This window comes from Sinocyclocheilus grahami, unplaced genomic scaffold, assembly GCF_001515645.1.
Source record: "Sinocyclocheilus grahami isolate Dianchi unplaced genomic scaffold, SAMN03320097.WGS_v1.1 scaffold956.1, whole genome shotgun sequence".
In the NCBI taxonomy this organism is placed as follows: Eukaryota; Metazoa; Chordata; class Actinopteri; order Cypriniformes; family Cyprinidae; genus Sinocyclocheilus; species Sinocyclocheilus grahami.
The window spans coordinates 340,701-353,115 of record NW_015506135.1 but is presented as its reverse complement, the minus strand read 5'-3'; the positions used below and the strand labels follow the sequence as shown (position 1 = coordinate 353,115).

Here is a 12,415-nt window from a genome sequence, read left to right as displayed (position 1 = left end):
ATCAGAGATGAGAATGGTCAGAAAGGCACTCTGTGATGTCTATGTACAGGCCATCCATCATTCAGTGAGAGGAGCTCACGTCCAGGCTATTCACAGTAGTTAACTCTTTACATCCCAGTTGACATTTACACCGTAATTAAAATAAGTCGAAACAAACATGAGAAATGTTCCATATTTTGCATCAAGTACCCATATTGTTCAAGTTGATGAAAGCTTAAAACAATTCTAACTGAACGTGGGGGGAAAAAACACATATGACAAATCACTGAACAAACATTGATGACAACAGCAACTTAAATCAAACTACACCGGGAATTTAAAATGTAAAAACTAGGGGGAAAATGGGATGCCAGATCAACAGAAAGCATTCTAACGTTACAGCACCATGTCTGGCTCGGTCTCGCCAGGGCTTTCCTAACGGTTAGTACACCTCTCAGTGTTTCATTACAACACACAGTCTGAAAACTCTATGAAGGAGCTTAATTTTTGTCGCTGAAACAACGCAAACGGATTTTATTCGACTCCTGTGATAGATTGTTCTCTTTGGTGTTTCATGATCTCAACAAGGCAGACCACGTTAGGCTAAAACTACATTTTTAAAACAATTCATTCTCGCCAGGCACCACATTTAGCCGTGCTAAGCTAAAAGGCTACAATTCTCCATTTGTTTCTTGTTCTGTAATACATTAAGGTAAGTGTAAACATGATCAGTATATTGTCCGATGGCGCTAGACAGACGATGGACCCCAGGACAAGCAGGACGTCACATCCTCTTCCACAAGTCTCACATTCACCCGCTCTTAAACCGGCGTCAGCGCTGCTGCGGATCTCAACACCTGGAAAGCGACCTTACAGATTTTGGATATAAACTATAGACTACAGATATTAGTTTCATAAAATTGGCGCACTCATCCTTTTAGTGATGTAAAATGATTAATCATGATTAATCGCATCTATAATAAAAGTTTTTGTTTACATAATATAAGTGTGTGTACGGTGTATACTTATGTATATATAAACAAATATGCACACATGCATGTATATATTCAAGAAAAATTTTGTTTATAATAAATATATTTATATATAAATTATTTATATTATAAATTGAATATAAATAAATACATGTAAATATTTTTTTAAATATATACTGTATGGGTGTGTATGTATATATACATAAATACACAGTACACACACTTATATTATGTAAACAAAAACTTTTATTTTGGATGCGATTAATCGCAATTAATTGTTTGACAGCACTACATCCTTTGCTCTTAAATCATGCTGTGCACTAAGAGGGGAGGAATTATTATGCATGCCATGACATCTATGAAGGACAGAGAGCAATGTGAAGGCATCGTCGTATAGGACATCCGCTCAAAGCGGTACTCCTTTGACATCAATGCATAATGCAGTGAAAAGTGCGTTGGCGTCGACTGACTCCTCCCTCTCTATGATTAACAAACCGGTTTTATGAGTTAAAAGCACTTGGTAAAGCGTGGGTTGTGATTTCTTCGTAACCACCATCTTGGGTCAGGTTGATGCTGCAGCTTTGATATGGATGAACCGATTCCTCTTTTTTTTCTCCTTTTTTTTATATTTAAATAGATATAAAACTTTCTCTTTTTCCTTTTTAAACAGACAGTCTGTACACATCTGGTACCAGTACATATAAAAATTACAAGAGTTGTTAAATTAGAAAGGATATGTTCCTTCTGATACGTATTATCAAAAATATGCAGCTTTAGTAAACATTCATAGTACTTTTTTCTAAGCTAACTTTACATTGCTACATTACATTTTTCAGTTAGAAATATAGCAAAAGTGAGAATGCTTCCTCACGCTTTCGTCTCGGTGAGTCCAAGGGCTCTCCGTGCACAATGCAGTGATCTTGAGCACTGAGCAGCGGTATGACTTTAAAAGCCGTTGTGCGGAGGTAGACGCCTCGGAGTAAATAGTGTACTTTCCACAGCAACCGTCCCTGTTCTGCACCTCTCGCTCTCCTGCACATCCACGTTCGCTGTACCAATCTCAGCACCTGCTCGCCGCTTCCTCTTTTTCTCCATATCCTGCTGCGCCTCTGCAGCCCGAGTGCCTCTCCTCCTGCCTCCCTCCCCTCAGTCGATCTTCTCGACTTTTCCGATGATCTTCTCCTCGAAGATGGGCAGGATGGCATCGTCTTCGCGTACCTCCTCGAACACCACTCCGCAGTCAAACTCATCGCTCACTTTCTTGAAATAATACCTAGGATGTGATGAGGCAAAGGGATAGGGATGGTTTAATACCATGTCTTTCAGTCAAGTGATTTCATTCAGTTGAGGAATTTACCAATTAATTCTTTAAAAATCCTACAATGTGATTTTCTGGATTTTTTTTTCTCATTTTGTCTCTCATAGTTGAGGTATACCTATGATGAAAATTACAGGCCTCTCTCATCTTTTTAAGTGGGAGAACTTGCACAATTGGTGGCTGACTAAATACTTTTTTACCCCACTGTATATATACACACACACACACACACACGTATTGCCATTTGATATTGGAAATAAGCTTAAAAAAATTGTTAATTCATAAATGGAGTAAAACAGTATTGTGAAATAATATTACAATTTAAAAGAACCAATTTGTTTTTTAATATATATTAAATGTAATTTATTCCTGTGATGGCAAAGCTGAATTTTCAGCATCAGTACTTCAGTGTCACATGCAGTGTCATGATTTGCTGCTCAAGAAACATTATATTGGTGCTCAAGAAACAGTTGCTGGAAACAGTTGTGCTGCTTAATATTTTTTGTGGAAACTGATCTTTTTTTTTGATAAATTGAATGTTCAAAAGAACAGTATTTATACGTTTTTATTTAGCATTTATCTTTTATAATATATAGTAAAAATATAAATACAGCCTTTGTCAATTTAATGTCTTTGCTAAATAAATTATCAGTAAATTGTCGTTTAATAATCATATTTTGGTATTTTCTCAAACAAAGCTACTGACTGACATTAGAAAACCTGAATAATGCTTTTGTAAGGAGTGTAGTGGAGTTGTAAGGATCAGTTTTATTATACTTTCATACTGATATTGGCTTTTGTGAAGCTTCAAAGTTTCAGTCCAAGACTGATAAACACAGTCTCTTGTTGTGTTCCGCAGAAGATAGTTTGTAACAATATGAAGGTCAGTAAATGATGACAGGGTCTTCATTTTTGTGTGAGCCATCTAAATTAAACACTACAGAAGGTTCTCAAAAACTAGAACATGACAAGTGGCAAAGGTTTACCTGTAGCTCCCTTTCTTAGTAAGCAGCTCCTTGAACTGTCCCAGCGTGACGATTCTTCCTTTGACGGATGTCCTGTACGGGATGGGCTCTCCACAGAAGTAATAGGCCACGATGATGTTCTCACAGGGCTGCTTCTTCATATTCTTATGCCTGCAAATGAACAGAGAGGCCCTTGACAAACATATCAAACATTTGTTCTACAAGAAGGAACAAAATTATGCAGTTTGCTTTTCTAGCAACAAAGTGAGAAGTACAACATCCCGAAAGGATGTCTGGACCAGAGCCGTATTTCAAAGGCTCTTGTATGTGCTCTGCTGGGCTTGAAGTGGGCACAAGTGCTGGTGGGCGTCAGAGGATCGGTTTACTGTTGCCAAGTAAAATGGATTCCAGATGCCTGACAAATGTTCCTCAGAAAGAAAAAAAAAAACACTGGCACCGATGTGCCGCTTTCATCTCATCCACACCAAAGCTTTAATGTCACTAAACTGCATATCTGCATTAGGAGCAGTCACACATCCACGGCCTCTCATTCTCCTGCAGCTTATCAGCGGTTAATACACCGGAAACAACACTTCACTGCAACCAAATCTGTGAGAAACTATGTACTAAAGCTGGTCAAACTACATTACATTCTTAAAGGAATAGTTCACCTAAAAATGACAATTTGCTGAAAATGTAGTCACCCTCAGGCCAGTCGAGATGCTTCTCAATCAGAACAGATTTGGAGAAATTTAGCATTACAGCACTTTCTCACCAATGGATCTTCTGCAGTGAAGGATTTGTAAATCCAGAGAAATTCCAATTTTAAATATTGACTCGTCCCTGGTCATTGTTGCCGATCAATGACGTAATATCCGCATATCCCCAGTTTCCGCTCGTAGAAACTCTGGCAACACACAGACACAAATGCTGCTGTACAGTTAAACTAAATCCATTACGGCTGTCGCGAATAAAATGAATGAAAAGTGATGACCGCAGCATTAAATTAAGATCTGCTCAGTGTTGCGCCATGATTTTTTACACGTTTTTACAGTGTTGCGCATTATAACCAATCACACATGAGTGTCGAGCTTATGAATGCAATGGCCAATCAGAGGCATTCAGATGAGTTTTTGTTCAGTGCACGGCGCTCGCTGACTGAATTCAGCTCTCACGCGAATTTTCTCATCATAAACAACAAAGTGCAGATGTAAGTATGATGTACAAGATTCATTCATAAAACCATGTATAGACAGCTTTCCTGATTATAAGGAGTTTTTTTTAAAGAGTACTAAAACTCACGCTTCGACTTCAAATCAGTCATAATGTTCTTTCACAATGTAAATGCTCTTTGCTCGCATTCTCTGTATAATCTATTCACAGTTTCAATAGCTGTGGAAGGTACAGGTAATAAAAAATTAATTCATTACCTCATCCGTGAACATCCTGCTTCATAGCTTCATCAAGCTTCGCCTTTGTTATTGTTTTGAAAATGTGACCTCTAGTGGCGAAAACTTGCATATTGTGCCTTTAAGGCGTTTTAACTCTGAACCGTTGCTTCCAGACAAAACACCAATCTATAATCCATAACACTTGCTCCAGTGGAAAAACAAATCCATCCCCTGCTGTCCTCTTATATCAAAATTCACCAACATATTTGTTTAACACCATTTTAACACGCAACTTCCCACTTCACAAGATAATTGATGGACTAGACCCATGTGGATTACTGTGATGTTTTTATCAGCTGTTTGGACTCTCATTCTGACGGCACCCATTCACTGCAGAGGATCCACTGGTGAGCAAGTGATGTAATGCTAAATGTATCCATATCTGGTGAGTACATTTCCATTTTTGGGTAAACTATTCCTTTAAAAGCTATGCACAGGAAGTCTGAATAGTGCAACACACAGAAGTGTTAGTTAACGACGTAAAGGCACAGCCCTGACAAACACATGCAGGTGCATGTATCGGTAGCATGGGATGGTGAAGGGAAGGGCTACGCTCTATGGAGAAGTATGGAGGACATACTCGGCCTCGGAGAGCTCCATGTCGGAGACGGCGGGCACCACACTGAGCGTGGGGAACAGAGCGGGCCTTACAGCGGTGCGACCCCTCTGGATCACCTCCATCACATACCTGAGGAACAACCCCGAGTTAGACACACCCACTGCGTTCGAAGGCTCAAGTCGCCTCATTATACTCATGCACCTAAGCCAGTCACAATGTGTGTAGGAACATGTCGAAGAGGACGCTGCCTTGCGTGGTGCATTATGGGTCGTAGAGGGATCACTGACAAATAACTTACAAGATGAAGAAACATTAAGTTTATAAAGCAAAGTTTGTAAATGCAAAAAAAAAAAAAAATTAACATGAATTTGTTCATGTTGGTTTCATATGGATTTTAAAACTTTAATAGCATTTTCAACAAAACAGTCAATTTAACAACTCGAATGTCAAGTGGTGGAACTAGTATGTAAACCGTAATAGCATTTTCCTTACACCTCAAATACATGCAAAAGTGTCTCTTAGTCAACTTACAAATCTTACAAATTTCATTAATTATCATACTTTTATTTTTTTGAAGTCACACCATGAAGACACGCCGTCTGGATGAACCTTTCCTTGTTGTAAATGGGTCAAATTATATGACACTTTAAGTGACTTTGACATACAGTCATGAGGCTCAGCAGGGGTCCTTTCTATGATATCATTTCTGGTTTTATTTTTCACTGCTTGTTTCAGCACAGTCGTTTAACTGCATGTCTGATTTGGCAGAAATCTGTCATAATAATAATAATAATAATAATAATAATAATAATAATGCCAAACCACTTTCTTTTAAGGCCCTTCTCAAGAACTGAATTCTTTCAAGATACATTTTTCTTCATTACCATATTAGAAATGTTTCATCCTGATATTTTCGACATTCTCCCCCAAAAACATCAACATTTTTAATTTTGAAATGATCATAAAAAGGCATAGTCAGGTAATTTGTGCATAAAGTGCTTTTTTTAGTGCATTTTCAAATGGATCTGGCCTAAAGAATAAGCATAATTGACCCAAAGGCAAACTGCATGAGATTATTTTCATGCAATAACAAATCAAGCCACTGTGAATCATATATGAATTATGGTGTTCAGGTGAACATGTCTTCTCACCTCTGCTTAGCCTGCAATGTTCCAGACTTCCTCCTCTCTTCCTCAAGCCGCCTGCGTGCCTCTTCCAGCTGGGTGAGGGGGTTAGGGGCTGGGTTGGGGGGCATGGTTGGATCCTGGATGAAGGGATGGGAGGGCTGCACATTGTTGCGGAGCTGAGCGGTAACCCAAGGGTGCACAGCCCCCGGCCGCTCCACCGAGCTGGGCCTCATCACCTCGTGACTCTGAGCCTTCTTGGAGCCAGAGATGCTCCATCTGAAACCATCTTCCTCAAGAAAAAAAAACATTTTATAGTGACTAAATAAGTCAAATTTGACAGGTGGAGCAAGTCTCCTGTAGAAAACAATGGGCTGTAGAATCACTGTGCAGTAACATGTTTAAACCAGCAGATGTCATACGTTTACAGCTTTCCTAAGATTCCATTGATATGCCTTTGTTATGGTCACATTGAAAACACACAATGACCTCAAACAGCCATGAGTAAATTCCCTCATTGCCCAAAACATGACTTCAATATTCATTTTAATTATGAAAGCCCTTCTCCACATGCAGACCTCTCTTCAGATTATAAATGATCTGACATGCCTGTTCCCTTAACAAGATTTAATATTTTACTTGCTAATTTGTTGTGCCCTTCTCCAATTTTGATTTTACTGGCAAAAAACACTGAGTTCTTTGACAAATGTAGTTTTACTCATGGTCTGGTGACTAAATTGCATTTTAGTCACATTCTGTATTGTTACTTGCAGACAATGAAAAAGCATAGTTTTGTCTATGAAAGCAGCCATAACCTAAATCTAATTCAACTGTAACAGCGTTCCCACCATATCTTTATTCTAATAATAATAATATTCAGCAAATTACAGATTGAGGTTGTGTCACTCTGGGTTGGGGCGTTTGCAGTAGTTCATGAATACTGGTATGTCAAGTAATTCGGATCATTTTCCCCACAAAATTAACCATTTTATGTAAATGTTTAGCCGTTTTAATCAATACCATTATTAAGGAACAATTTCAAGTAAAGTTAAATTTAGTTGGTTGTAATGCACTGACATTGCTGCTTGTATTGTTGATGTGGGCTAAACTATGCAGTGTTTAGTAAACTATGCCTTTGTGTTGTCTTTACTGATTGTTACAACAACAAAAAAAGTGTCATTTTATATGAACATGTTGCACTTGACTGTTGAATTGCCATCTCACTATATACACACTACCATTCAGTTTTTTTTTTAAAGAAATTATTAATTTTATTCAGCAACGAAGCATTATATTGATCCAAATTGAGAAGAAAAACAAATTTTTACTGTTACAAAGATTTCCATTTCAAATAATTGTTGTTCTTTTCAACTTTCTATTTATAATCTATTTATATCAAACAACCCCTGAAAAATTGTATCACGGTATCCATATCTCATAAAATATTAGCATTTAATAATAAATATAATAAGCAGCACAACTGTTTTCAATATTGATAAGATAATATTGATAATGCTTCTCGATAGAAAACTTATTTTAAATTGTAATATTTCAGAATTTTATTTTTAGGGATGCAGCGATACCGATACTGGTACCGATACTGCACTCCTGTACTCGTAAAAATGCCCCGATACCACACAGCGTGTGAATAGAGCTGTGTCCAGAAAAAGAAACACTGAAAACAGAACAGCAGAGAGTGGAATGGAGTTATTATAAGGGTTAATTAAGGATGTCTATGAAGTACATGCAAGCAATTAATATAATGTTAAACATTCAATATTCACACCTATATAACATCTCACAGACATCACTGGAAAGTTTGCAGTTCGGTCAGATATGTCAAAAGCAAAACAAAGTAAAACAATGCACAAGTTACTAAAGTTATTTGACGGTTAGGAGAGCGAGAGAGAGAGTCCGAGAGAGCACACACTCTTCTGTTGCATGATCTTGATTGCTGTTTGCTCCATTAGCGCATACATTTGGATTAAAACGAAATCGTAAATATAAAACAAACAAAAATTATAGGGTCATTCAATAAAAACAACATTTATTTTAAATGTCAAGCATACACAACTTTATTTAAAGCAGAAGTGAAACTAGCAGACTGGGTGAAATGCGCTAGGCTGCAAGTATCTCTCTCACAATACAAAAATACAAACGTGTGTATTGCATGTATGTTTAGCTTGCTTTAAAGGCCAAAGTATACTTCCGGTTTTACTCGGGTCCGTGTGTCCGTGTACACTGCTTGTGACGCAAATTACATCACCAAAATAGTACGTGTGCACTCGTATAATGTATAATGAGTGGTTCCCTGCATTATTTTAGGAAAACGTTTTGTGATTACAGTATTGAGCTGCTGCAATGGAGCAGCTCTAATGTGCCATTAAAATGAACAGTGAAAGTAACAAAAGCTTATGCAATACATTTTAACAGGTATAATTAAGTGTGGAAATAACTGAAGGTAATATCTGTTTGCTAAATGAAGCCAACTAACATGATTCATATTATGTTTCTGTACCCAATATTTAAAAAAAAAAAATTTACAAATGCTGTGAAAATACAGGTATCGGTGTTGGCGAGTACCAAAAAGGAAAGTATCGGTATCGGACTTAAAACCACTTAATGCACTGATACCACTTAAAAAAAAAAGTGGTATCAGTGCATCCCTAATTTTTTTTCTATTAAATAAATGCTGCCTTGGTGAGAACGAAAAACAAATGTGAATAGAGCTGTGTCCAGAAAAAGAAACACTGAAAACAGAACAGCAGAGAGTGGAATGGAGTTATTATAGCTGAAACCACAGCAGGTCATTTGTGTGCAATGCTTTGATTCTCTCTCCAGGTAGTGAAGTCCAAGGAGATGAGGAATTTTGAGGATTTGGCAAATGCATCATTTGATTTTTACTCAACAGCTGTGTGGGTCAGCGCTCTGGGATGATCTTTGACAGATCATGCCAGAATTAAAAAAAAAAAAAAGGAGATTAGGTGGGATACACAACACAAACACAACCGCAATGCGCAAAGCAGCCAATTTTCATTGTGCCGCTTCGACCTCTAAAAACTGATTTCTGTCCGAAATTGACTGAATAACACCCCAGAATGGCGATATCAGACTTTATTCAGACTTGTCAAGGTTCAGTTGCTGGCAAAAACATGTTTAACTGTCAGAGTCCGTCCTGCTCAGTGGAGCGAAGACAGCAAGTGCTGTATATAGAAGACGGTTGCTCAGCTGATAGGTAGAGAAAACTTAAAACAAGTTTGCTGAAAGCCGAGGCTCCAGTGAGAATATCAATTAGGAGACAAATGACATTCCTCCTCCTGCTCAAAGTCACTGTTCTGTGACAGACGTTCCTCTTACAGGAGGCCAAACTACATAAATAATCTGCCTTGAGACTTAACACCTGGCTTTGAGTCGGGAAAAAGATTCCCATTTGCGGTGTGCGCAAGCATTTCTTCACGCCCCGACTGACTTCAAACAAAGTCATTACACTGAGGCAGACTAGCAAGTAGCTCAATCTCGGCAGATGATTCACCTGACACTGAACAGAAAAGACCCCCTTGATAAGACAGGAAGTCTTTAGAACACATCCGACTGTCTCGCTCATGAACAGAAGTGGCAGAGACATCGGAGTTTGATACAAGGGGAAACAAAAAAACTACTATAGTTGAAAATACGGCAGTGACGTGACGATTGGGATGCACTCACCAGTCGAACTCTCTTGAGCCGCTCCTCCAGTTTTTCTTGCGCCTCACGTTCCTTTAGCACCCCCTCCAGCCTGCTGATGAGCTCCGCCGCAAACTTCTCTGGCTCAACATGAATATCCTTTGGCATCCGGTTTGTGCGCTGATGGGAAGACAATGCGAGTCAATACTCAAGGTCACTTATCACAATTAATGCGATGCGCTTAAAAGAAACTACAACTACAGCTGCTGATTATACAGCCATGGAAAGAGAACAATAATACATGACAGTTTAAAACAACAGTGAAAGCAAAAGAACATTAATACAGTCTAGACAGTCAAATATTTGAATAGACAGATATTGGACTAGACTGACATATACAACCGCAATGCGCAAAGCAGCCAATTTTCATTGTGCCGCTTCGACCTCTAAAAACTGATTTCTGTCCGAAATTGACTGAATAACACCCCAGAATGGCGATATCAGACTTTATTCAGACTTGTCAAGGTTCAGTTGCTGGCAAAAACATGTTTAACTGTCAGAGTCCGTCCTGCTCAGTGGAGCGAAGACAGCAAGTGCTGTATATAGAAGACGGTTGCTCAGCTGATAGGTAGAGAAAACTTAAAACAAGTTTGCTGAAAGCCGAGGCTCCAGTGAGAATATCAATTAGGAGACAAATGACATTCCTCCTCCTGCTCAAAGTCACTGTTCTGTGACAGACGTTCCTCTTACAGGAGGCCAAACTACATAAATAATCTGCCTTGAGACTTAACACCTGGCTTTGAGTCGGGAAAAAGATTCCCATTTGCGGTGTGCGCAAGCATTTCTTCACGCCCCGACTGACTTCAAACAAAGTCATTACACTGAGGCAGACTAGCAAGTAGCTCAATCTCGGCAGATGATTCACCTGACACTGAACAGAAAAGACCCCCTTGATAAGACAGGAAGTCTTTAGAACACATCCGACTGTCTCGCTCATGAACAGAAGTGGCAGAGACATCGGAGTTTGATACAAGGGGAAACAAAAAAACTACTATAGTTGAAAATACGGCAGTGACGTGACGATTGGGATGCACTCACCAGTCGAACTCTCTTGAGCCGCTCCTCCAGTTTTTCTTGCGCCTCACGTTCCTTTAGCACCCCCTCCAGCCTGCTGATGAGCTCCGCCGCAAACTTCTCTGGCTCAACATGAATATCCTTTGGCATCCGGTTTGTGCGCTGATGGGAAGACAATGCGAGTCAATACTCAAGGTCACTTATCACAATTAATGCGATGCGCTTAAAAGAAACTACAACTACAGCTGCTGATTATACAGCCATGGAAAGAGAACAATAATACATGACAGTTTAAAACAACAGTGAAAGCAAAAGAACATTAATACAGTCTAGACAGTCAAATATTTGAATAGACAGATATTGGACTAGACTGACATATTTTTTGATAATGTGCCATTGAGCACGAATACACTGCTTCTGTACAGACTTCAGTAATCAGTTTTAGTTTGAAATAGTGATGCACAATTTTTTTACAGAGAAAAAAAAAAAATTTAGGCGAAACTGAAAATATCCTGAAATTAATTTGATTTAAATAATTGATTAATAATGATAGAAATACTGAAATAGACACTTAAACTGCATGCTTTTAGGCAAATTGCATGTTTTTCATATCAGCTTTAATGATATAATTATGTTTCTAATCTAATTAGCTGTTGAAATATATATATACACATTTAAACAGCAGCTGTAATAACTTGTTTCCTTGACAGATTCATTCTAACAAATTAAAACATGTAGACAACAGTTTAGCAAAATGCTCCTCTCTCTAGTTTGATTTTTATTTATTTATTTTAGAATACATTTTGGCTTTGGATAAATATTTTTGGTTGCCAAAATTTCAGTGCATAATGAATTTAAAATCATCAGCGTGATGACCAAAAACAAAACATGCCAGACAGTAAAACATTAATCACTTGATATTACATTGGTCAAAAACAGCTCCACCAAACAAATTAGACTGTTGGCATCCATGTTCTACTTTACAGCTGTGATAATTCAAAATATGGCTTTAGTTATCGCCATGTCAATCATCATAATTTTGCAAGTAACTCCTGTATTCTGTACACACATGAAATGTTGACACTAGGGATGCACCGATATGAAAATTTTGGCCGATACCGATAACCGATAATTCTTTATTTTTGAAAGCCGATAACCGATATGTTGGCCGATAAATCTATATCCAAATTTTTATATACTTTTTGAGAGCCTGATTACAAAAAAGGTCTCCTCATTAAAAACCACATCCCGAACACTTCAACATAAGCAGCCTAGTTTGAACGGTGTATG

At 38.2% G+C, this 12,415-nt stretch overlaps 1 protein-coding gene across 1 annotated transcript in view; it reads right to left on the bottom strand.

Moving 5' to 3' along the window:
• Positions 1-1,573: 1,573 nt before the first annotated feature.
• LOC107564695 (axin-1-like) overlaps positions 1,574-12,415 on the bottom strand; it is a gene marked incomplete at its 5' end in the record, with an annotated part of 48,217 nt that continues 37,375 nt past the window's right edge. Inside the window, 6 exons of the mRNA XM_016249829.1 lie at positions 1,574-2,244; positions 3,276-3,425; positions 5,286-5,393; positions 6,416-6,681; positions 10,094-10,231; positions 11,150-11,287. Coding sequence (XP_016105315.1) covers positions 2,118-2,244; positions 3,276-3,425; positions 5,286-5,393; positions 6,416-6,681; positions 10,094-10,231; positions 11,150-11,287 — 927 coding nt within the window. The remainder of the gene's footprint in view (positions 2,245-3,275; positions 3,426-5,285; positions 5,394-6,415; positions 6,682-10,093; positions 10,232-11,149; positions 11,288-12,415) is intronic.